Below are 26,245 nucleotides of genomic sequence, written 5' to 3'. Positions count from 1 at the left end.
AAGCGAACAAGTTACCCAGAACTGTTTCACTTTTGCTCACATCACTGACAGAAACTGTCTCAGAGCTTTTCATGTCTGGCATGTACTGTAAATTAGAGACATTGTTTTAAATCTTGCAGATTATTGACTTAGGTGATTGATTACTGGTGTGTTCACAGGTAGGGATGCTCCAACCAGGCTTTTGGAGAAGATACCAAGCACAAATGTAACATCAGAATCAGTTTTTACAGAAGATTATGGCAGAATAAATTCTATAATTTGTTTTGCATCCAAACGTTATTTTAGAAGTTGGACTTCATATTTCAAAATGTTGCATCAAATGTAGAATATGTATTGCTATAAACTAGTGGTTACCCATCTTATATTTCACATGAAATTCAGTTAATCCTGTTTTTACCATTTAAAGTTATGGACTTGAATATTCAGTATTTCACATTTTTAGCCAAAAGGCCATATGTCGTTTAGAAACCTGGTAAAACTGCATAAAGGGTTAGATGATACAGCAGTTGCCTTAGCCAATACCAGTCTCCAGTTGGTGGCCTTAAGCAGTTAATGTGGGGTTTTGATCCTATTTTGTAGTTTGTCTGTTAGTGGTATGTGAGATCATACAGATCAGAGGTCTTTACAAGTGCTAATTATGTTGAGAAAATTAAATGTACGGACATTAGGTATCTTTGTGTGGGCAGCTTGAATGTTCTCTTTTGTCCTGAAAGGGTTTTTGGGGAACCCTGCCCTCCCCACCCACCTACACAGCGTCACACGCATTGATTCAACCCTTAGCTTATTGATCAACCCAAAGGAGGGGGGTCTATGACACAGCTGTGTCTTCGGGACCACCATGTCTCCTAAATACCTTTTTAGCATTCTTATCAAGAAAAATGCAAAAAAAGCCAAAACAAATCAGATCTTTGAGCAACAATAGTCAAAATTGCTGATATTGTCTTGAATTTGGCATCAAATATAAAAGTAGCAACCTTATATAAAGACCTCTATATCATATATACGTGAGATAGTTGATTATTTAATTCATAAAAACTAAATTACAGAAGTTTACTGATTTAGTAAATCCAGTAAAAAATCCCTTATTGATTCCCTGAATGGTATGTAAACATGTAAATATGTTACAAAATAGAGGCACATGATGTAAACAGATTCAAGACATGTGGATCATGCAGAAAGAAAACATGCCCTATTTTCTTCATTCAGAGTACTCAGCCTCCCTAAAACATCTGCCAAATTTCACCTCCGGAGGCTATTTTGTAAGTTTCTAGAAGCTTGGAGGTCTTTCACAGGCTATCCCATAAATTTCTGGCTGCCTGAGTTAAAGATATGCAACCCATGACCACTAGGTGGTGAACAGGAGGTCAGCAGTACCCACCACAGAGAGACAAGCAGATTTGACCCTACAGGGTAAAAAGCCCAGATAGTGGAGGGGAAACCACTGCTGCTGTCAGTGAAAGTGACAGTGGAAAGAAAATAGAAGAAGAAGACGCAGAGTAAAAAAAAGATGAGTGCACACCATTTCACTTTAAGATAGAAGGTTCCAGTCTGATAAGGAAGGCAAGGCATGAAGCGATAGGAAAGGGGTGTGTGTGTGTGTGTGTGTGTGTGTGTGTGTGTGTGTGTGTGTGTGTGTGTGTGTGTGTGTGTGTGTGTGTGTGTGTGTGAGAAAGGGAGAGAGAGCAGAGATTTGAGCAGGAGGCAGTGAAGCAGGGGACAGGGCAGAGCTTGAAGGGGGGTCGGGGGAGTGGTTAGCCTTTCTAACTGGCTGTATATAGAGAAGGCAGTCTGACAAGCCAGATCCAGTGAGAAAGTGAGGATACGACACAAGAGAGACTTACTTTTTTACCTCTCTACCTGTGGATGACTTCCTGAGCAACACATCAGCAAAGCTCTGCAGTTTTCTCTCGGATTACAAAACCAGGATTTGTCTCTAAACTCAAGGTAACAACAAATAGCTTTCTTCACTTCTCAATAGCAGCCCTCCTTTATGCCAGACTTCAGGCAAGTGCAGGCTCAACGTCGCAGTGTGGTTGATACTGATCTCATGTTACTTTAAATATCTTTTTTGCTATATGGAAACTTTTAAGCTCTTTTGATTTATGTTTGCTAATCATTATTTTTTTCTGAGATTAGAACTCAGTGCTTTATTTAGCCAAAGGCACCTCATTTAAGTACCGGTAAGTCAAGTCTTTACTGTCACAACATATTTACCTTCTGGGTGTGGGATTGTAAGTTAGTTATTAATTAAATGAAGTTATTATTAGGTTCAAGAAAATGAGTGGGAGAAAGGTGAGAGATTCTTTTCAAGAGGTTATTGAGTCCAGGGAAATTGTGGCAGCTCCTCTTGTGTAATTCACATTGAGACTGATAACACACCAAGACCAGTAATCCTGCCACTCACCTGTTGTGGTGCAGGCCTCATTAGCCACCTGCATGGTATTAAAAATGGTCTCTGTTCTTCTTGACCTTGTGGGTGTTTTAAAAATAGAGCTTGACAGATAATGGCCAATGACTGTGTGACACAGAGGGAACTGGAGCTGAAAGGGCTTTTTTTTAATATAGATATACTGAGCCAAGATGCCTGGATTCTCTGTTGGGTGGTGCAGTGATATCTCAAAGTTTAGCTGTGGGAAGGAAAGTGAAAGAAGGTGGTCATAGGACAAAGTGTACAGTAAGCATGGAACATTAAAGCTGCCAAATTACAAAATAACATATCACATAACTCTAGTAGCCTGGCAGATATATAGATTTGATTTTTAGTTTAGGCCAGGTTTTGAGAAATCTGATATTTCTGCCTCCACTCCCAATACAATGGTGAGGTCAGTGCATTTTTATTTCTGGTGCCGACAGCATTGAAAAATTACTTTAAAATGTTCAACATGCTGTTAAAAGCTTTTATAAGACACTTTCTTCAGGAGAAAGTAGTTTCAGTGTTCACATTGAAGTCTGTGCATCATCAACAGACACTGTTTTTGCAAAAAGATGCTGCTCTTATGTTATTTAAGTTGGGTGAACTGACCCTTAATAACTAAATTATTGTTGTTATTGATATAATTAGATATACATCAAAGTGTTTAAACTTGATGTTGGTTTAAGTTGTGAACATGGTCCTGAAGCTGCGATGAAGGTCCAGCCAAGAACGTGACAGTGCAGTTCTACTACTTCTAGTATGTGTGTGGGTTGCTCTTGCTGAGGGTTCATCTGTCCTGTGGCTGCAGTGTGGGATCAGTAGCTTGGCTACAGCTGTCTGCAGCACTGATGGGCCATATGGCAGCTTCTGTGCCTGTTTCATAAGAAAAGCAGCTGAGGAAATGGACTAACAAGCTGAAATGTCCCACTTCGGCTGAGAACTATACTAAGACAACCACATATTTTCATATATTGAAGCTGCTCATAGAAAAACAGTGATTTGTTGAAGTTACTCAACAAGAACTAAGTTGATCTGTAAAGGGAAGTTATTGATTAAGGTACTGTCGGCAGCCAGCATTACAATCAGCACTTTTTGATTACACAGACACTTTGACCTAAAGGCCTCTGCTGCTCGTTGATCAGACTAGTGGGTGTTTTATTGCACTACTGCATAGAGTCTGCCACAACAAAACACTTGCTTTAAGGAGCCTGCCCATCCCATGCTGCCATAGGCCCGTGTGTGTGTGTGTGTGTGTGTGTGTGTGTGTGTGTGTGTGTGTGTGTGTGTGTGTGTGTGTGTGTGTGTGTTTAAGTGGGGTGTGGGTGCATTTCATCTAAAGACGCAGTCATGCAGAAAACAGGACAGCAAAGATCTTTTCTAGAGCCCTGCTTTATGTGCAGAGTGTCCATTGTGCTCTGAGATCTGATTGGATAATTAATGATGCTATTTATGTAAGCAGCGGGCATACCCCTTGTCTTTGTCCAACCCCATATAGACTCACACATTCAGTAACCTGAGACCAACACACACACACACACACACACACGTACACACACACACACACACACACACACACACACACACACACACACACACACACACACACACACACACACACACATTTAATTACAGGGTGATTATAGTGCATCTGGATTTATATGTCCCTGTAATGCAAACAGTGCTGCATTAGTGAAAATAACAGTTCAAGAGGGACTATATACCAGCACTTATTAATTAATCTCATGAAGGGCTGAGAGTAAAAAAAAGTAGCTAAAGAACCTATTACATGGGCGAGGCCTGAAGTGACCCCATCATACAGCATTCAACATGTTTAAAGACCTTTGTCTCTATCATTGCATACTTGTTTCCATCAGTTTCTTTTGCTCTTCTTTTGAGTGTGTTTTCATATCTAGCTGCTGTTTGTCTTGGATGCTTGAAAGGAAAGTTAGAAAAAATAAGCAGATGATCTCCAAGGATCATGTGAGTTTGCTGCCAGCTCTGTTTAAAAGTATATTCTGTGTGTGCATGTGTGCTACTGAGTGCATGTGTGTCAGTGCGTATGTGAATTACTCAGCAGGAGGTGGGTAATGTGTTGGCAGCATTCAAACCCCAATTATGTTGCTCACAGTGCGACCTCTTCCCCTCTCTTCCTGTGGAGTGTGCAGCATTTGACATTCACAAACATTTTTACCACTTAATCATATAAGTGTCAATTGCAAGAATAATGATTATAGAAGGGTATGGAATATATAGTATTATCTTTACCTAAATATCTTATATCCTATTTCCTGTCCGCTTCCTTTTACAGATTTATCATGAAGCTCTTCCTGTTGACTGTGGCGGTGCTGCTGCTCCTGGTGGTGAGAGAGAGCACTGCAGAAAGACTCCTGTCTAGAAGGACCAAGAGGGAGCTTGCCAGTCCGCTCCATGTTGGAAGCATCAGGGACCCGTTTGGCTCCTACTGCAAGAGGAGAGGAGGCTGCTGCCCAGGCAGAGACGACCTTTGCACTGTTCCCTACCTGGACACCATCTGCTACTGCGACCTGTTCTGCAACCGCACCGTCTCTGATTGCTGCCCTGACTTCTGGGGCCATTGTCTTGGCATACAGGCACCTTTCATAGGTAAGTAAGCGTGCACAAGCAAATGTGTTAATGTGTTTGAGTGTGCTTCAGGGAGTTTTCACAGGTGTGTGTGGGCCTGTCATAGTTTGTTAAGCTCAGTCAGAGAGCATCACAGAACCCCACGGACAGAATATGTACTAAAGCGCAGCGCAAAACAGCATGACACCTGAAAATAAATTGCAATTACATGCCTGTTTTCTTATACTCACAACAAAGAAACATGCTTAAGATAATGGACTGTATGAAAAGTATTGGACACATGTACGACGTACAACGTTTGGATTGGATTGTCAGTTTGATCTCTTTTTAATTAACAAATCTCAGAAGGGAAGGCTGGAGGCTCTGTCCTCCCCTGCTCATTTTGGTACAGTTCCTAAGTAGAAAACTTAAGATTTAACTAATTTTCCCATCTATCTAACTGTTCACTTGACTACATTTGGACTCCCCAAACAGTTGTAGCACCATCCTCTCAGTGTAGAGGTGTAAAATGTGCCAGTGACAGCAGAGGCCTACCTGAGAACAGAGCAGGGAACAGTAGGCTTTTTATTAACCCTAACAGAGGGAGGGAGGAGGGGTGGATGGAGGGATGAATGAAGGTCAGGAGAAGGAATGTGGGCTATGTGGAGGGAGAGACAGACAGGATGGGATGCAGAGGGGTCGGTGCAGGTATGTGTTCCCTGGACGAGGAGGTAGGGGGATCACGAGGTGGGCCACAAAAACTAATATATGTTTAAGAGTGTGCATACACATATCTGACCACGCAGTCTCACAGCCTGGAGAAAAGCTATGGTGCTTCAAAAGGAAGGAGGTGACAGATTTTATTTTTTTAGTTGGTCCTTTTTCTTATTGCTGCCCAGCAGTCACAGATTTTTGTAGTCCATAACTCAATTCAATGCTTCATTCAGCTGGACTTTTCTCATTATATTGTCACAGTCAGTATATAGTTTTTTTAATATTGGCTCACATCATGTCTCAATCATGCTATATAAAAAGTGTCACATTACATGAAACCACATACTTTCAGTTCAACAGAATTCACTTTTATAAAACCCTTAAATGTCAATGAGTAACTTGTCACACTTTTCAGCTCTGCGGTAACTGAGTTGTGACAGAGTGCTGGGCGAGACAGCTGTGAGGGGGATGATGGGTAACAGAGGGCCTCAGTCATAAATCACACAATCAGCTCTGGGCCTCGCACCAGAGGCGAAGAAACCTGCTCACACTGTAAATTCTCAGCCTGCTCATGCCCTAAATTTCGACTGACAGCACCTTCCAATGTAAATCAGCTTGTAGATAAACCTCATTGTGAATCTGTCACCAAGTCAATATAGTTTTCACAATCTGTAAGTTAGCAGGGTTCAAATGTCAAGTGTAATGGGTCAAATTCATTCAAAAGGAATGCTAATACTGTGTCACTGCTAAATAATTTTTGCTTAGTGGAGCACTGCAGCTCAAAGCGCAAATGTTAAGGATTTGTTGGTGCTTAGTTATAGATGTAATGGAATGGCTACTTTTGTGGCCCCTTCCCTCTGTCTCACCAGAGGTGGTGAAGTGGAGCGTAAGCTGGTTAAAGCATGACGAGGACCCAGGAAGCCTGGGAAGGCAGGAAAGAAGCTAACGCCACATTCCTACACTGGATTACTGGAGCTCAGAGCTCCTTATACCTCACATATTACACACACACACACACACACACACACACACACACACACACACACACACACACTATTAAGTGTGAGTGTTATGTATCTAAGTGCATCTCAGTCTCCCATTTGTATATTTGCATGTATATTAAGTTGCCCCTTTTTTTATCTCCTCTCAGGCACCTGCGAAAGAAATGGCAACAAGTTCTTTTCAGGGCAAACATACAAAGAGAACTGCAATTTATGGTTTGTAAACCCCTCTCTCTTCCTCTTATTTCTCTTTCAACCTCTTAAATCCTAGGTTTTCCCTTAAGTGTCCACATAGCTTAAAGCTTGAAAAACATTGTTTCCCCTCACTTCATCTACCCTCTGTATCTACTTGTTCTAACACTTATACCGAGTGAAGTATTCAAGCCCAAGGTGCCATGTTTTTATGGATGCACCATTACAACAAATTGTAGATGTCTCATGCGTTACATTTTTCCAAATTTCATGCTGACGTACAGTATTTTGTATTCCTAAAACCTCTGGGATCTGTACTGGAGGTTAAAAATAAAGTTGGCCAGGGTTTACAAAATATGTGTGTGCAGCATGTGTTTCTAATAATAAAGCCACTGGTGGTATAATATTCAATCCTACATTGATCACATAATCTTCATATCACATGCGTGTGTGTGTGCGTGTATGTGTGAGATTATGGCAAAATGTGGTCCAACAGACACCTACTGTAGCGGGAACTACGTACCACAGCGGTAGCTTTGACTACTTTGCCAGGTGTTTATATGTCTGCGGCCAGATTTTGTCAGTAATACAGTGATAGCGTCGCAACTGTGCAAGATTCAGTCACGAAACTTCACAGGTGTGTAGTTGACATCAAAATGAAGGCTGAGATCGAAAATGGGTGTCGAAGGTAGGGGGGTAGAAAGTAGGGAAGGGCCCCCCCGTACTTTACGCCCCTGACCCAATTTGGCGTTGTGCTGCTGTGATCCCATTGCAAGATGGTCTCTAGTCTTGGAAGTTATTTTGACAGCAGGAAAATCCAAGGTGTAAAAAAATATTAATAAGAAGATTGTTGAATTCTATTTAGCTGCCGTTTCAGGATGCTGGTATTGTGCATGTCTGAACAGAGCCATCTTTAGTGTTATTAACACCTGTGCTTTTCCTACTATCGAGTCAAAAACACTGGTGTGTAAAAATGCCTATAGTTCAGTATGAGAGTAATGAAATAGAAAGGGAAAAAAACCACAAGGAAGAACAAGTCCATGTGTTAAAGAGCTAATTTTGATAATGTTATTATTCATTCGAAAGCATTCTTTGTTATGATCTGTTATGCAGTAAAGAACAGCTTGGCAGTTTGTGCCTGTGACAGAAGGAACAGTAGCTGCATAGCTGAGGATAAATCAAAACAGGCTCCATGCCAATGTTTTCTATCTCGTGTTGTGTGTGTGCCAACCTCTCAAACTGTGTCTTGCATACCCCTCCAGATTAACATGCTACATTTAATCATAATTGATATTTTCTGTTAAGCTTCTTAACTGATCTTACTTTGATGTAGATAAAAATCCACTCTCCTCTAAAGCACAAAAGTAAGGCTGTATTTTAAAAAACAACGCTCATATATTCTTATTTTGACTCTTTTGATTAGACCTCCTTGACAGTGTTTTGTTTTGTATTATTTTTTTCAGTTTAGCATACTGATGGACAAATTCACAAACAGCTCTTCACTTTATGACCCTGACATGAAGTTAAGAGTTTCAAAAACAGTATTTTAGATTAGCTCTCAGTGACAGCAAATTGTCTTTTATCTCCATGGACTTCAACAACCCTGAGGCCAACAGAGTCCATGTGGCTGTTGTCATTTTTCTGCATGATATCGACGGCAGTCACGGAGAGGAAACGCAGATTCTGAGAGACTAGAGGAAGGAGACAGAGAAGGACAAGTGAGTGAAGGCAGGAAGAAGATAAATTGAATTCCTCACCTGTCCTCCACTGTGGTTTCCCACATCTGTGTCATTTGATGTTCCTCAAAGACCCTGCGCATGTGTGCGAACATTCACACAAATGTTGATTTAACACCGTTAATATATTTATCTTCATGCAACGATAACACTCTGTGGCTATTTGTCACGACACGTCTAACCCAAACCACGCTGACCTCGCTGACATCCTCTGCTCTATACCTCGCAGCTGTTCAACTCCAGAAGCTGTGCTGTGTCAATCTGACAGGCCTGAAGTATGACTTTTTATCATGACAGCTCAATTAGGTTTGACCTAAAGGGTCTGATGGGTGCGTAGATAGGAGAGGACGGCTGTTGATGAATAGCGGAACTATAGTGTTTCTTCTGGAGAAAAGACTTGGAAAAGGCTGAGCTGCGTGTTAAAAATAACCTCCAGTGTCCCAGTTCACCAGAAAACAGCATTTATGTGCTAACTCCCCCTTTCACCACCACACAAAAGAGTCTTATGCACATACACTTTCACACGTGCTTGTTAAGGCAATACACATGGATGCTTGAAATATTGCACCACAGCTTTGGTGCATAGGGACACACACACTCCCTTTTCCCACTCCCACTCTCTCGACTTATTAATTTCCCAAATGTGCATCCTCCCAGCTCTCAGAATCAGGGCTGCAGGGTGGAGGACAGGGCTTCCGCTTTGAGTCGACATGCAGCTCTCCCTCTTTTCTCTCCAAAGTTTCTAATTAGCAGTGGCCGAGCTCCCGCACACTGTTATCTAACCTCCTACATGTCTTGACTGACCACTGACTTGAGCCAAATAGGAAGCCAAATATTACTGATACAGTCAATAAAAAAATCTGCTCTTTGCCCATCAGTATCACAATCGGTATAATCTTTATCTTAGAATAACTCTTGGGCAGATTGTGTCAGCGTGAGACAGCATAGAAACACAACTTGACTGAGCATGAAGTATTAAAGAAATGCTTGTGTTTGTGTATGTGTGAAGATACACCATGATATCAGTGGCAGTCTTCTGTGTTAATGGGATCCACAGCTGAGACATTTTCCTTCCTAATCAGGCAACCTGATTACTCTTTATCTGCTCCAAATTATCTGAATTGCGGTGCCTCCTGCTTGCACCTGCAATCTTAAACGGCTCCAAAGCAGCATCTATCTCTGTGATTTGACAACAGCTCTGCTCTGTCTGCATGTACTTCAGATCGGACAACAGCCAATGGCAGCTTGGTCTAATTTGTTGTATAGTTTCTCAGATAATGTAGATACAGGTCATATCTGAACGCACACAAACATGGCTCTGTTCCCACTGATCTGGCAGTATTTGGCTAGACAATGCACCTCATGTCACCCGGTGTGTGCATTTGCATGTTATTTATGCAAGTTTTTGTATGTGTATGGTCTCAGAGGTCAAGGTTGTTTTTTTCCTAATTGGGAGTGTGATGGAGAATGTGAAAAGGCCTCCCACTGTCCTCAGAGCCGTCGTATTTCTTTCTCAGTCACATTCTGTCCCCCTGTCTCCAGGAGTCCATCATTACGCCTATTCCTGTGTGTGTGTTTGTTTGTGTGTGTGTGTGTGTGTGTGTGTGTGTGTGTGTGTGTGTGTGTGTGTGTGTGTGTGTGTGTGTGTGTGTGTGTGTGTGTGTGTGTGTGATATTTGCTCGTGTCTCAGTGACCCTGCAGAGGAGTGCATTTTGAGAGGTAATACACACCCTGTAGGCTTCAGTGTAACTAAAGGGGAATTTGGCGTCTTCATCATTGTGTGTGGTTAAAGATCCTTTGGGGCAGGTCCCCCTCTCTGTAAACATGATGTCTTATGTACAGTAGACTTTATGGTTGGAAGTCTATACACGCCTGTGTGGGAAACACCCCTCATTCTCTCGCTAACACACTCGTTTATTATGATATTCCCAAAATGCCTGCTGACCTTGCAGCTGTTATTTATGATGACTTAGTAACTTTATTTAACCAGGTAGTCTCAGGGACAGGGAGAACAATAATATTTACAGTCGGACAACCAAGAAGCCAAGAAAACATTAATAATGCTTTAAAATCTCCAGGGTACATACTACCTGAATCTAGTCCAGTAAGTATTAGTGAGGACATAAGGAGAGCAACTTTAAGATACAGAGAGCAACAATGAGTAAGACGTGTCATTACTGATAGCGTTCTGGGATAGACTTGGGCTTAAATGTTATAATAATTTGACATTTTGGGAAATATGCTTATTTGCTTTCTTACAGAGAGTTAGATGAGAAGATTAGTACCACTATCCTGTCAGAGTAACTAGCTGCAGCCATCAGCCAGTTAGTTTAGCTTAGCATAAAGACTAAAACAAAATCCTGATTATACAAACAAACTATATTGTGTCATTTACCTTTGGACAAATCCATCATTCTACTTTTGTTATGTATTTTTGTAGGGCTTTTACTTTATGTTGTTGTATTGGTACATTCACTTAAGATACTTTTCCACCATTAGTGCGCACACACACACACACACACACACACACACGTTATTTTTGTTGAGGATCCCCAAAGTAAACATAGTCGTCATCATTAATATCCTGCTCTCTTATCTTCTGTCATCTCTTTGACTTGTTCTCTGCTTCCTTCTGACTAAAAATGGATCTGCATTCTGCAGCCTTAAAAGGCTGAATGTTTCCTTCAACATCTCCCTCGTTCATTCTTTTTCTATTTTTTTCCCAGTTACTGACGTTATTCTCTTAATTAATTTCTTATTTGGGAATTCCTCTGATTCCCTGAATATTTGTCTATGCCTCAGATAGTCTAGGAGTATGTACTAGTAGTTCTACTTTATGTTGACTTCACTGGCTTTTGCATAAATATGGAAATTACAATGGCAATTACAGCCATTAAAGCCTTTTAAAGGTCTCATGTCTGCTCCACTTTCCGTCTCTCCTCTGTAGTACATGTGGGACAACAGGACGCTGGGAGTGTGAGCAGCACGTCTGTCTGATGGAGCCTGACATTATCCATGCCGTCAACAGAGGAAACTATGGGTAAAAAAACAAACACAGGCACACATAAACACACATACTTTATGGGATTTGATGTTCTTCAATAGAATCTTTATTACACATGGTCACAAACACATGCTCCTCTTATGTTGTGCTTTCAGGTGGAAGGCAGCAAACTACAGTCAGCTTTACGGCATGACTCTGGACGAGGGCATCCGGTTCCGCCTGGGCACACAGAGACCCTCCAGGACTATTATGAATATGAATGAGATCCAGGTACAGGACAGTCTTCATCCCTGAAAATTATTTTTGGAGTAAGAGAAATACATTTATGTAGGTGGTCAAGTGCCTGAAGGCACAGGAACAAAATTCTGTGTTGATACTCCTATTCTTTGCTCAAGTGCCCTGAAGCAAGTCATGAAAACCTTACCATCCTCAGTGTAGTTGACCTTTGACCTCTGACCTCAGACCTTGCTTTTAAAAGGTGGCATGAGAGAACTAATTTCCATACAGGGATTGGAAGAATATCCAGTTACTTGCTGCTAATGGGTGTAACCTCTTCTTTAATGTCACAGACATCATCTATTATGTATTTCTTGTTCCCACTGAAGCTGTAAGACACGTTTGTTTTGTTGCTGCTATGTTGTTTATAGCTGCACCATTACGGAAAGTGTAAACATCCCAGATTTATTCTGTATCAATTTATATACAGTTTGGTGTCATTAGAAACGTTTAGAAGATTGGAAGATTTTTTCCCATTAGATTTTAAGATAAAGTTTAATATTTTTGAATACTTTTATGTACAAAGTAGATTTTAAATGTTGGATCAAAGGAGGAGAGCAGGACGTTTTTGCGACAGGTGAGAATGCAGAGAAAAAGTGAATTGTTACAGTTTTGTTGTGGCTTCTCACTTCTTTAAACACTCCTGCATACTTCCTGTGAGTGATGTGATGATATGATTTGCAATATGCTGGGTCTAAAACCTATTACAACAAGGGAGCGCCGATCAAAACGTTTCTTGCCTAGTTATGGTGGCTTGTTGGTATGTGATGGTGTTTCTGGCTGGAACATCAGCCCACTCGGATCCGCTCAGTCTTTGTTTACATTTCACCCAGACAGATTACATAACATGGAACCAAAACATCAGACACAGAAGATGGAGAGGATGGTGGCTGCCTGGAGAATAAAGAGCAAACCTCCTCTTTAGTCTACACCTCCCACCTCCATCCATCCCTTTATCCATCCGTCCTCACTCCCCCTGTTTACGTCTCCCAACATTCCACGACTACTTCCACCCTAAAAACCTTACAACTCCCCCTTCCTCCTTCCGCTGTCAGCGTGTCCCTACCTGTGCCAGGAACTAGATCAGAGCCTTGCAGCCCATTCATAAATCTCTCTGTCCCTCTCTCCTTTCATGTCTGTCTGTAGACTTCTTTGTAAGGGATGGAAAATTGTAAATTCATGAATGAATTTAGACTTATTCTGGCAACCATTTTCCCTCTTTTATCACACCTTTAGGTTTCAGGTGCTTGTGCTTTTGGACTTTGACTTTACACAAGTACAAATCCCTGACCAGCAGCACATTCCTTAGTTATGTATCAGGTGGCTCCATGAAAGAGTTCAGTTGGTTCAAATGACTCATTCGATCTAACAAAATGGTCTAATGGTTTGATGGAGAGGACTGGGATAAAAGGTTTGTCTATTCTACAGCGTCAGAGATTGATAGTCAGTCAAATGAGCCTAGTCACCACCTGTGAATAAGTTCCTTCTACCAGAAGGTAGATTTATGTAATCTGTTTCATGATTCTGGGTTTTGCTTAGTTTGCTGTTTTATTTTTGTAGGTTCGTATATGTCATGTCTTGTTTTACTTCCTGCCTTGTGTCTTTTCCCGCCTTTGTGTTTGTCTGCCCGGCCCTGATGTGTTTCACCTTTTCCAAATAATTACTTTGTACAGTCTCATGCTGCAACTCTGTGTTGGTGGTTCTAACTGCTATTTGCTCTATTTTACTCCGAATCCTTATTTAAAAATGTGGGCTGTCACTTATGATAATCATTGTCTTAACTGAGAACATTAATGTTTCCTCAATGAGGATTGAGGGTTGTTCTGTGAGAGTGTAACAGTGATTACGCTATCTTGACTTGACTCGCTTTTTCTCTCTGTCAGATGAACATGGATGCTCAAACTGATCATCTGCCACTCTACTTCAACTCAGCAGAGAAGTGGCCAGGAAAGATTCATGAACCACTGGACCAGGGCAACTGTGCTGCATCCTGGGCTTTCTCAACTGCAGGTAGAGCAGGAATGGAAGAAATGAATAAAATGCAGGAAATGTGGGTTATCATTATGAGACGTAAAAAAAAGAAAGAAAGAAAGAAAGAAAGAAAGAAAGAAAGAAAGAAAATGGAAGAATAAAAATTTGTAAAAGGAAAATAACTTTTGACATATTTGACAGGTTAGGTGACATTGGCTGAAAAAGGCAAAATAAATACCCAAACACTGCAATAATGTTCCTAATACTTTTATTTTACATGGACATGACAATGTGCTGACCACAGAGTCTTACGTTGTTGGTTAAAATATATCCTGTTTCTGTGTAGAAATTTGTTATTCAGCACCTGCAAAAAGTTAATGGATATCTATGATTATGACATACATTAGCTTTCTGAAGACACAAACTCTAACAATTAGATGGATAACATTTTCCAATCTAACATATTTTTCAGTGTAAAAATTGTTTTTTTGCATGACATTTTGTAACATTGCCTATCCTCTTCAATAGCTGTAGCATCAGACAGAATCTCCATCCAGTCAATGGGTCATATGACTCCTCAGCTGTCCCCACAAAATATAATTTCCTGTGACACGCGTAACCAGGGAGGGTGTGCAGGTGGACGCATCGATGGAGCCTGGTGGTACCTCCGGCGTAGAGGGTAAATACTCAATTTTATTTGAACTACAAAAAAAAGGAAAGCATCATATAATAAGTTCTGGTGATTATCTGATGACAACACGCTAAAGATTTGACACCTTTTTCCATCCCTCTTCTCTCACAGAGTAGTGACAGACGACTGTTATCCATACCGACCTCCGCAGCAAACACCAGCGGAGGTGGGCCGCTGTATGATGCAGAGTCGCTCGGTTGGTCGGGGGAAGAGGCAGGCCACACAGCGCTGCCCCAACACGGATAACTACCACAACAACATCTACCAGTCCACACCGCCCTACAGGCTCTCATCCAATGTAAGCACAAACACAAAACAATACCTACATAAACAGACATATGTGATACATGCATACACACCTACTCACAGGTCAACACCCTCACATCAGTTCAACACCCGACCAGCTCAACATGTTCTCAAACTTCCAGTAAACACGCAGCTTTAATAAGCTTGCTGTACATTTGTGGGACTTCCTTGTGCAACAGTAGACTATAATCTCTTTCACATGTTTATTACCGTATGTGTTTTTGCACACTTTCCTCATGCATACTTGACTCTGTCGTTAATGAACATAGGAAAGTGCTCGACAGCACACACACTGAATCGGTAAAGGGCAAGAATTTGTGTTTTTACCTGCCTGTTGCCACTTTCATGGTCCAGGCAGTTGGATTCAGGATTGAGGTGGTTGATTGAAATATAATAAGGAATTAAAAAATAATCAATTCTGATTGGAGTTAAGATTGGTTTGGCTCTACATACTGGACACACAAACACTTTAAATATCATCATCCATTATCATGCTCTACTCTCATTTGAAGACTCAAAAGTGTATCTGGAATTAGATTTCTGTGTTTACATTCTAATATCAAATTACTTGACTCTTTCTGCATGTCATCCATTCATGCTCAGCCACAATAGTAAGTTGAGTAAACCAGAATTAGTCGCTATGAGAGCATAGTGGCCAAGAGGTCTGACTGATTACATTGAGAAAACACAGAGAAACAATTATCTAACAAACACAATTTACAAAAGCACCTCTGACCTTCCTTTTGAGCTCAAAATATCATGTAACATTCACTAAAACCGTTTCCGTAAGCCGTTTCTGCCGTTCTCTGTGCCGTTCTCCAATTCAAAGTCAACCACTGAGCTGCAGCCGACATGTGGTTTTATCGTCCAGCATCCATCACTGCTAAATTAGGAATTATGCCTATTGAAATCATCTCACGATGGCTTGTAAAGTCAATAAGCTAGGCATTAAAGCCAGGGGGCCCTGCTGGACTCAATCTTGTTATCTGACTTTTAACATACAGGGGGGTTGTTTTCATCCTCTCCATTTCACTGACATGTAATGATCTTCCTGGCTGTCTCTCTCTCCTCTGCCTATAAATCGTTCCTTCTATCGTCTCTCTCAGGAAAAGGAGATAATGAAGGAGATTATGGATAATGGCCCTGTGCAAGGTAAAGCAAACTTGTAAATAATATTTTAGTGTCAACATTTTCTCCCAAGTGAGTGTTACTTTTTAAAAATCAAAACAACACTGCACTCCCAAGGGACACACAACTCCAAACGCATGCACTGTGAAGCCTCGTGTTAGGTTTCCAAGCTTGGATGATGTGGTGTTTGACCTCGTCATCATTATTGGTTTTGTGTTTGTGGGTGTGTCTTTCTTTCTCTATGAGCCTGTGCCAGCTTCTTGTTTTATTGTTTAGCACTCAAGGAAAACTTATTTTCACGTCAAGTTTCCCTTTCAGTTTCTCTTTCTCGCAAAGGCATAGAGGTGTGTGTGTGTGTGTGTGTGTGTGTGTGTGTGTGTCAGTGTGTCAGTGTGTCAGTGTTGTATATACAAGTGGAGGTCCACACACTGTTCTCAGCTATAGGACATTGGATTTAGTGCAGGTAACCCTCCATAAGAGGGAATTTCTTAGCTGTATATCCGGAGAGTTTTTCTCATTAAGCTGGAAAGTCACAGCTTAATGAGCTGTGCAGCACACACACACACACACACACACACACACACACACACACACACACACACACACACACCGCTGCCCTGTCTGATGTCTAGAGTGTGTATGACTCAGGGGGGAAATTTAAATTTGTCTCCTTTCCATAATACTTTCCGCAGCCTGAATAGTCTGTGTGTTATATCCAACTAATTCTCCCTGCTTGTTGGTTCTTGCAGCTATAATGGAGGTCCACGAGGACTTCTTTGTCTATAAGAATGGGATCTACAAACATACTGACGTCAGCTTCACCAAACCTCCACAATACCGCAAACACGGCACACACTCAATCAGGATCACTGGGTAAGTTACCTGTGTACAGTACATAATAGATATTTTGCCAATGTTTTGTGAAACAACAGCCTATTAGTCATTGCATAGCTGTAAGTAGAGGTTTGGCTCTGTGTACGAACCTGATTAGACTTAAAATAAACAGGGAAACCACGTGCCATGTTACACAAACTCGTGAATGGGGTCTGGACAAACACATTTGCCTTCCTTCCTCCTGATCTAAGTCTCCATGTGCCTGTTTTAACTGTTGCTACATGCTCAACAGATGCCATTTCAGCAGAAAAAGTGTTTAAGAATGAATCAGGTTTTAATTGAGAAGCTACTTGATTCAAAGCTTCACCTGCACGTTTGTTTGCACACAGCCGAGATTGTACGTGTCAACAAGCTTCCCTCCCAGTCTGTTGCTCTTGGAGACACACCTTGGCTCCACTCCTCTGTCTGCTGAAGACAAGGCCTCCCCCGCCCTCCTTCTCCCTCTATCTAGTCACTACGGCGACCACAACTATGCAAGCGGGTAGACAGCTGACACACCTGGATTGCTTGCCCCCACCCATTGGTCTCTTCTTATTCCCCCGTTCTCCTCGGTTTCCTGCCACATTTCTGTTAGGCTATCACTCCTCAGCTGGTCATCTTGACTCACTCATCGTCACACTTTCTTTTCTTTCTCTCCTCTCCACACCCAAGCCAAAACACTGTTGTTATCATTTAGACTATCTTCAGACAGGCTGGTAGTAGTTGTATTTCATCCCTGCTGACCGCCAGAGGCGGTGCTTAAACACTGAATATTCGCATGCGCAGTTCGAGTATGTATACCAACAATGTCACTTGTGACCCTTGGAAGACCCGGGAAAGACTATATCTTCCGGTGTCATCAGGAGATCTGTTCCTTTTTTCTTCTCACGTGCAGTTGCGTTTACTTAAACATTGGCTGAAGCCTTGAACTTGAACGTTTTCTACGTTGTCGTCGCTGGTGGCCTTGTGACCGTGTCGGTCGGAGCAGCGACAGTTTGTTTGTCCTCCAAAGGCCGCGATGGCTCGAAGCTAGGAAGCTACCTTTTTATGGAGGTTGGTCAGTAGTTGAGTTGGGTAAGTATGAGTTGTTTTCTTTGCTATACATTGGGTTAGTGGCTGTGTTTTTGCTGAAGCTACCTTTGTACAGTGAGTCCCTGACGGTGAAGGCGGCGTCTACGCCCCCCTCTCCCGGTATTAAGTTTCTTTTTCTTTGCTTTATATAACCTTCGTTGCTGTGTTTTCGCCAAAGCTATATATTTTCCCAGCGGTGTAGCGACCATTAACGGTGAAGGCTGCGTCTGTGCTGGTATTTATTGGTTCAACTTCATTTTTACGTAAGTTGGTTGTCGCTACTTATTATCGTTTTCACAGCATCCCTCAGCTCAATGGCCCTCTCCCTTTCGATAGCAGCAGGCTGACTAGATATTCTTGTTTTGCCAACACTACCCTTTGCTGTTGTAGGCGGCGTCTTCGCCCCCGTCCCTCGACCAACGGTTCTATAGATCCAGTATAGTTGGCGATTGTATTCATTGGTAAAAAGCCATATTGACGTCTGGCCACTCACACCTCTGCTGAATAGGCGGTCGTTTGCACCTCCTCCCTTCAGCTTACGGTCATACTGTGTCATAATGGACGATCCATACTTCTGTGCAAGCTGTGGGGTTCCTCTTCAGGCAGATGATGGCCCTGACCTCTGCCCAATGTGCCTTGGGCCCGATCATCTGAGGGAGGGGCTTTCTGACAGCCCGTGTATGAACTGCAGCTACATGCTGCGGGCATTGAGGGCTGCTAGACTGGCGCAGGTTGGGTCTCCGGTGGGTGACCCTTTGTTAGACCTGTTGCCGCCGGCCCAACCTAGGCATTCAAAACGTTGGACTGTGGCTTCTGCTGCAGCTCCCCCGTCCAGGAAAAAGGTGAAGTCTGGTAATAAACTCGCTTCAGAAGTTGGACGATTATCTGCGGAGCTGGCCGAAATGAGGTCACTTCTCCAAGTTCGCCACTCTGATGCTCCTTCCCCTAACCCTTTGCTGTGCCCCCCTTGGAGGAATATTTGAGGGAGTTGCATGCATGTTGGAGAGATACTGGGGCTCAATCTCGGCTCTCGGCAGATGGCTGAGCCTTGGCAGCCATGCACGATGTGGCAAGAGTTGGGCTGGATCATATGCCTGCGGTTGAGCCTACCATTGCATCCCTCATTGTGTCTCCTGATGAGGCGCTGCGACAGGCTGTCAGGTGCCCTCGACCCCAATGTTGGGTCACTGACGACCTTCTCACAAGGGCTTACAATGCGGGAGCTCGTGCTGGCCGTATTGGCAATTCCCTGGCTCACCTAATGTTTGCCCCTTCTGCTTCCCTGTAGTAAGGCAGTGTTGAGGCTTCCACAATCAGCCTTAATGATGCGTCATTGTCCAGGGAACTCTGGTGGATGATGTCCTTCACCAGGTATGGCTTGCGCATACACCTCTGACGGAGGCATGTAGGAGGACCCTCCATAGTAGTAGTAGTAGTAGTAGTAGTAGTAGTAGTCGTCCCGGGGGAGCTGTTCGGTTCGGCTGCACTGGAGGCGCTGGAGCGTGCCGTTCGAGCTTGGGAGACCAGGCAGCAGTTTTCCAGTCTCAGCGGAAGCATGCCTCCCCCCAGCAGACTTAGGGGCTCCGCGACTGCCCCTCGGGCCCGTCTGCCACCAATGGCTCGCTCCACTGGCTATGTAGGTCACTGGCCAGGGACTTTCGTGACGCTACACAATTTCCCTCCCCTAGGTTCCCCATCCCCTAGGGACCCTAGGGGATGGGGAACCAGAGACTGAGGCCTCTGTCTCTCTCCGGCTGTTGGTTACTCGGAGTGGGCTGTAGTGTGGCAGGGCAGAACAGTTCAGGGGTGTTGGTCTGTGAAAGACCGTGCCGCACGTATCAATGTTCTGGAGCTGCGTGCGGTACACCTGGCTCTCAAGCACTTCCTGCCATACCTGAGAGGATGGCATGTGCTTGTATGGTCGGACAACACGTCAACCGTCTTTCATGTCAACCACCAGGGTGGCACAAAGTCTGCAAGGCTGCTGCAGGTGTCCTGGGACATCCTGACGTGGGCAGCCCCTCGTCTGTCCAGCCTGTGGGCAGTGTATCTACCGGGAGACCGGAACCAGGTGGCAGACTTCCTTTCTCGCCGCAAGCCTCCTCCAGGGGAATGGCGCCTGCACCCAGAGGTGGTGCGTGTCATCTGGTTCGGCAAAGCAGAAGTGGATCTCTTTGCATTGGCGGTGTCGACTCACTGCCCCCTTTGGTTCTCCCTGGTGGAGATGTCCAGCCCCCTGGATCAGGATGCGCTGACTCATCCTTGGCCCGTGGGTTTGCTGTATGCCTTCCCACTGCTTCCTCTGATTTGGCTGACACTACAGAGAGTTCTTCGGGAGGGTCACAGTGTGTTGCTGGTGGCCCCCTACTGGTCAGGCAGGACATGGTTCCCTCTGCTGCACAGACTTTGTCACGGCACGCCGTGGCGCCTCCCGGACAGAAGAGACCTTCTTTCTCAGCTGGGAAGTCAGATCTGCCCCCCCAATCCTCTCAGATTGTGGGTTTGGCCACTGGAGGGCCCGAACAGCTGCTTAGCAGCTGCATAGACCTCATCAGCCAGACTATTCTGAATGCCAGAGCGCCGTCCACCTGCCTGCAGTACGACAACAGGTGGAAGCTGTTCTGTAAATGGTGTACAGGCCGAAGTGTGGATCCGGTACATTGCCCCATGCCTACCATTCTGGAGTTCCTGCAATCTCTTTTGGATGAAGGCAGGTTTCCTTCTACCCTGAAGGTGTATGCTGCGGCTATATCATGTCGACATGCCAGGGTTGCTGATGGCACTGTGGGGAGTCACTCTCTGGTGTCCCTCTTCCTGAGGGGGGCTCGGAGGTTGCATCCCCCTAGAGCCCCAACATGGGACCTGCCCCTGGTGCTTGGAGATCTGTGCCAGCTTCCCTTTGAGCACTTGGCAAAGGCGGGGTTGAAATGGGTGTCGGTTAAGACTGCATTGCTGCTGGCCATTACCTCGGCAAAACGTGTCAGTGAGCTACACGCTCTGTCTATGAGTGCCTCATGTCTGAGGTGGAACCCAGATGGCTTAGGGGTCACGTTGTGGCCGAACACTGCATTCCTGCCAAAGTGCTGTCCCATTCACACCTCAACCAACCTCTAAGGCTTGCCTGGTTCAGCCCCCCTCCTGGCGATGGAGGGGTCAAGCCAGAACTGTTGTGCCCAGTCCGCGCCCTGAGAGCCTATGTTGCCGCTACCGTGGGCATTCGGCGATCAGAATAGCTGTTCCTCTGCTATAAAGTGTGTCTTTCATGACAATGATAAATTGCCGCTCACTAGTCTCCCTTGTAAATGAGCAGCTACCATGCAATGGGGGCAGAGCAGAGGAATGTGCTTTTGTGAGCATTTGACTGTACTTAGTACCTCTGCGTCTGAGCTTGTTCATGAACATCAGTTTCTCCAGACAGGGAATCTCAGCGCTATGATAAAAGCAGTCTCTTCTTTTATCTGATTGGCCATTGACAAAGACTAAACACAACCGATTTACAAGCAGCCTTACATGTCCCTTTTCATGTTCGTGTCTTGCATGTATATTTTATGACATTTCATTTTATGTGTATGATAAACACTCAGCCTCCAAACCTGTACTTAGCTTGTTTGAACCACGTGTTTCATACGCTGTTGTGAAATGTCCTCTTTGAAAACTGTGGATGCACAGGATTTTACATCTCTACAGCTTCAGTTTGTCGATAAACTATAGACTTATCCAGGGTGTGAGATGATGCTAAGGATGAGGATGTGGATTCCCAGCTTTCCTGAATGCCTTCTGCATTTTGGTTCCTATTGACTCACTGGGGAGTGAATGTGGATGTACCAGCGACATGGTTTTAGGGACAACATAGTGTTTTGAGCTCCAACCTGCCAGCCACAGGCATCAGTGTGTTTACATAGGCCAAATCCCATAGCGGTGCGTTCCTTTAAGCCCAGGGCCTGGGAAAGTTTGTGGAAAGAGCATTGAGGTCCACTGTTGTGGAAAGGGCATTGTCTGGGCTGCTGATCCTGACTGCACTGGACAGAGAGAGGGGGATCAATCCTCGGAGAAGAGGTCAGGGGTGGGCTGAGGGGCGTTGGGGAAGGGCGGGGAACATGGGTACAGCGGTATGCCCATCATTGTCCCCGAGTGAGCAAGTGAGCTGATTGGAGGCCAGATAAGAGATCAGCAGTGGTCCGATTCTGTCTGGCTCTGTCTGTACCAATTAATATGCAGGCAGGCAGGCATGCATATGGAATACATACAGTATACAGGTGTGAATGTGCCCTTTCTCACAAACACAAATCCCATCTATCCAGTCTGGTTCAGATTGTAGTTGGCATAGCTGTTTACACAGCTGTTTTTAATGTGTCTGCTCCTGGTCAATGTCATGTCTGAAACACCGGGCTAATATACACATTCGCTGATAGAAGGTTGGCACTATCTGCCAGTGTTGTGATGACAGGGTACTGAGTTGGTAGAGTCTGAGACCAGCCACTCAAACACACAACACATTTCTTTCCCTTATAAAAGAAAACGAGCGATTGGGCACTGGGAGTCTCTTGGGAAACGAAAAGCCTGGAGTGCCAAAACAGGATGGGAATTGGCTTTGGGAGAATGTTTTGATCATGACGAGCAGAAACGGCGGCATCTAAAAGTTGGCAGTGGCGCTAAGACCAAAGTGTATGGCATGATGGGAATTTGGGGCCTTTGCCAAGGTTTCCTGAGATCAAGCTTCTGGTGAGAAAGATGGGTAAAGATAGGCCTCTACTTTAAGATTCACATATGTATATTGGTGCGTTTTGTTTGTCGTTGTGTTGTTCTCAGCTATCTGTGACGGGATTGAGGTGGTGTTCACTTCCTCGTAACCTACCCTCTCCTTCCTATTTTATGTCCAGAGTACGGAAATGGCAAAGGAAAAGGGGAATTCCGTGTTCTTTGGATTGGAATGATGTAGGAGTGCAAGTATGCCATGTCCAACCATAAATACTCTTTGTTTTCAGGATGTTGTTAAAAACACTAGAACTAGAACACTACTTATACCTCTTCCTGCTTTTCTTTATCAATAATGCCAAGTGTGTTCAGGGAACACATTCCTGAGAAGTGTTCACATGTTTGTTGGACAGCATCCATTTTTTCAACTCTGACACAACTGTTTTGATCTGTATTTAAGGATATTTTTTTGTCCTGTTGTTTGGCTTTTCACTCTAATGCATTTTGAGTAACCATCCTCTCTGCTTTATGCACCAGGTGGGGAGAGGAGAGAAACTTTGATGGGACATCAAAAAAATATTGGGTAAGTAGTTTCAGTATGCAAAACAAACCCATGCTCAAAACAGCCCTTAATTAGCTCAAACATTGTGCTTTTAATAATTGATACTACATTTAAAAGGGAGTGTTTGACAATTATGCCAGTTCTGTTTTTTGCATGAATATACCCAGGTACTGTACAGTATGTACATTCTCAAATTAAAATCTGCCTCATCTGTAAAAACGTTTGACTTTACTTTTCTTTTCAGATTGCTGCCAACTCCTGGGGAAAGAACTGGGGAGAGAACGGCTACTTCCGTATTGCTCGTGGGGACAATGAGTGTGAGATTGAAACATTTGTGATTGGTGTGTGGGGCAGGATCACAATGGAGGACATGCACAACCATCATCACCACCATCGTCGCAGACACATTTAGAGACACAGCAGATGTTAAAACCCCACAGAGACCTTTTGTTTTTAATTTGTTTTCCAGAGTCTCAGAATTTAAGCAGAATTTAAACACATCCACAAAAATCAACCCCAGAACCCCTGAACCCTGTCTTTTTATATGTTACTTCACTCTGGGGATCAATACAACACCTTTTCTCTTCCATCTGAGAACAACACTTCCTACTGTCCTTGTAACTTGAGGTTTAGGGCACCAAAAACACAAACAAAGATAAACTCAGCTAAGTTAAAGCTCTTTTATGTTGCCTTATAATTATGCACCTCAGGTACCTACTGATCCAAAGACCACACTTCCCAGAATCCTCATCAATATCTGGTGAAAAATGTTCATGTTGGGTGATGACAGAAGGAGAAACTCAATCTGATCTTTTTATTCTTTTTTGTGCTTCTTTGTCAACCTGAACCTTTAGTCTTTGCTAAATCTCGAATCCAGAATGACCAAACTTCAGAGGGACAGTTTGGAAAAGAGGAAATATGATAGCCAGATTATCAGACATCAGACCCTTTCAGAGTGACTCACCCAGCCAAACTGTGTAACATGATAATATATCATAGATGACCTTACTGACATTTACCTGTATGCTAAATGGGTGCACAGTTTGGCTCAGTCCCTCAGTTTTAGAGAGGATGCTTGTATGGAGTCAGTAGCTGCAAGCGGTATGAGTTTCTCACACATTCCAGTAAAAAAGCAAAATCTGACACTGGAAACAGTGGAACATTTCATGTGTTTGATGGGTATAAGATTACAATACTCTGATTTGAGATTTTAAAGTGCCACCGACCATGACCAAAATGACTCCCAACACCACTCGATATTTTAAAGCAATTTAATAATGAATCGGGCCCTAATTCAACACATTTATACAGTGTCAGTAGGCTACATTAGATTAAACATTTGGCTGCAGGTGAAATAAAACAATTTCAGCCCTACTCAATGAAAAAAAAGTCACCATAAACAATGAACATATAAATAAAAGCCATGCTGCACATTCTTGACCCCATCATGTCATCTAAAAGATAAAACTCAATTGTAATACTTTGAAGAAACAGAGTTCTTTTGACCTCTGCGAAAGAAAGTGTTTGTGTATAGTAGTCTTAATTTGCTCCGTTCCGTGTACAATGTTACAATTTGAGCAAAAGAAGTTTTATTTTACTACTTGTTTTACCATGTACTGTATTTAGTAACTGTCATAACACACTCATCACTCAGTCGCTTTTCTGCTTGTGCTTCAACATGGTTGTAACTGTTTGACCACAGCGGGGAGGATAAGGGGGGATACTGCTGCTAAGTCAAGTCTGTGCTACAGTATTTGACTGCAGAGTCTGTAGTTTGATGCATTTCATATGTAATAAACCATGTAAAGCCACTTCTAACTAACGCAGAAACACTTCAAGTCACATAGGTGGCAGATGTGCTGTTTGGCTTAATGTTCTCGTATTTTATTTTATTGTTTTCTGCTAGGAAACTTAACATGTTCCAACTTATCAGCCGTGTGTCTACACTGCTTGATGTCTTTATTTCAACCGATTGCAGGCTGATTGAGGGATTTTTCTGATCTTTTTGGGGCACAGCCACACTTAAAAGGCAAGTGCATGGTGTAGTATTACCACTTACCTTAAATTACATCCTTGTGTGCTTTAGCTGTCACTTCAAAAGGCTTTACCATTTCTATATCATCGCGTCTTGTGATCTTTAAGGTCCCTCTATCATCTCCTTCAGGCATGGATAAACAGTTAGGCATAAAAGCAAAGGAGAAATGTCTGGATGGACTGGCAATGTGCAATGTGTTGGATAGATTCTCATAGTTTCTCATTCAATGTACCGTATCTTTGCTTTCATTCTGGAGTGAGCGAGGGCAGGGCAAGAAGAAGGGCAGCCCATCAATATGAGATAAATGACACCAAGGCCAATGTGAAACTGAGCTCTTTGGCCTGAAGAGTGATCATGTCAATCTTCTGTCAGCAGAAAGGAGATCTTCTATATATTCTATATATTTTCTATTATGTGTGGGCATGTTGCTATAGCTCCTTTACAAGAGAGAAAAAGATCAATGGACAAAACTTAAGTTGCTAGGTTGATTTATGTCACTGTTCCGCAGTCCTCACTGGAAGTTCACAGAGTAGTCTTGTTTGTTTCATTACAATTTATTTTCACTAGAAGTTGGGAAGCCTTTATCTTTATTTATAGAAGTTATTTCATCACCTCCTCAAGCAGCATCAATGTGAGATGAATGAGTTCTGTAGCTGTGTTACAAACACTGGTTTGTACCAGTGGGTTGAGAAAATCAGACAAATGGCTGTTTTCATGCAGAAGGAAGTATTGGAATCAGACCAACGCTAGTAGAGACATCTAATTTGTCAGTGTCCATTTATCCAACGTATGTGACATGTTAATTATTTTTATGTAAAATGAACCACTTCACTGATGTTTAGACTTTATTTATGACAAAATGTGTAAAGTATATACTTTTATTCCTTGTTTGTCTGTGCAATGTGTTATTCTCTCTCTGTCTCTTGTATTGTGTACACTAAATGCAATACCACATTAGTTTTCACTTGTGCAGCACAATAAAGTCTTTCCAAAACCA

At 43.1% G+C, this 26,245-nt stretch overlaps 1 protein-coding gene across 1 annotated transcript; it reads left to right on the top strand.

The window, feature by feature from the left end:
- The first annotated feature begins 1,759 nt into the window (after nucleotides 1-1,759).
- On the top strand, nucleotides 1,760-26,245 carry tinagl1 (tubulointerstitial nephritis antigen-like 1). Its single transcript, XM_078267341.1, has 12 exons — nucleotides 1,760-1,944; nucleotides 4,722-5,035; nucleotides 6,858-6,924; nucleotides 11,584-11,676; nucleotides 11,796-11,910; nucleotides 13,800-13,926; nucleotides 14,416-14,566; nucleotides 14,690-14,876; nucleotides 15,991-16,036; nucleotides 16,762-16,885; nucleotides 23,189-23,234; nucleotides 23,458-26,245. The coding sequence occupies exons 2-12, from the start codon at nucleotides 4,729-4,731 to the stop codon at nucleotides 23,623-23,625; spliced, it is 1,431 nt and encodes a 476-aa protein (XP_078123467.1). The 5' UTR covers nucleotides 1,760-1,944; nucleotides 4,722-4,728; the 3' UTR covers nucleotides 23,626-26,245.

The sequence above is a fragment of the Sander vitreus genome, chromosome 14 (assembly GCF_031162955.1).
Source record: "Sander vitreus isolate 19-12246 chromosome 14, sanVit1, whole genome shotgun sequence".
Lineage (NCBI taxonomy): Eukaryota > Metazoa > Chordata > Actinopteri > Perciformes > Percidae > Sander > Sander vitreus.
This window is presented reverse-complemented; position numbering and strand designations above follow the sequence as displayed.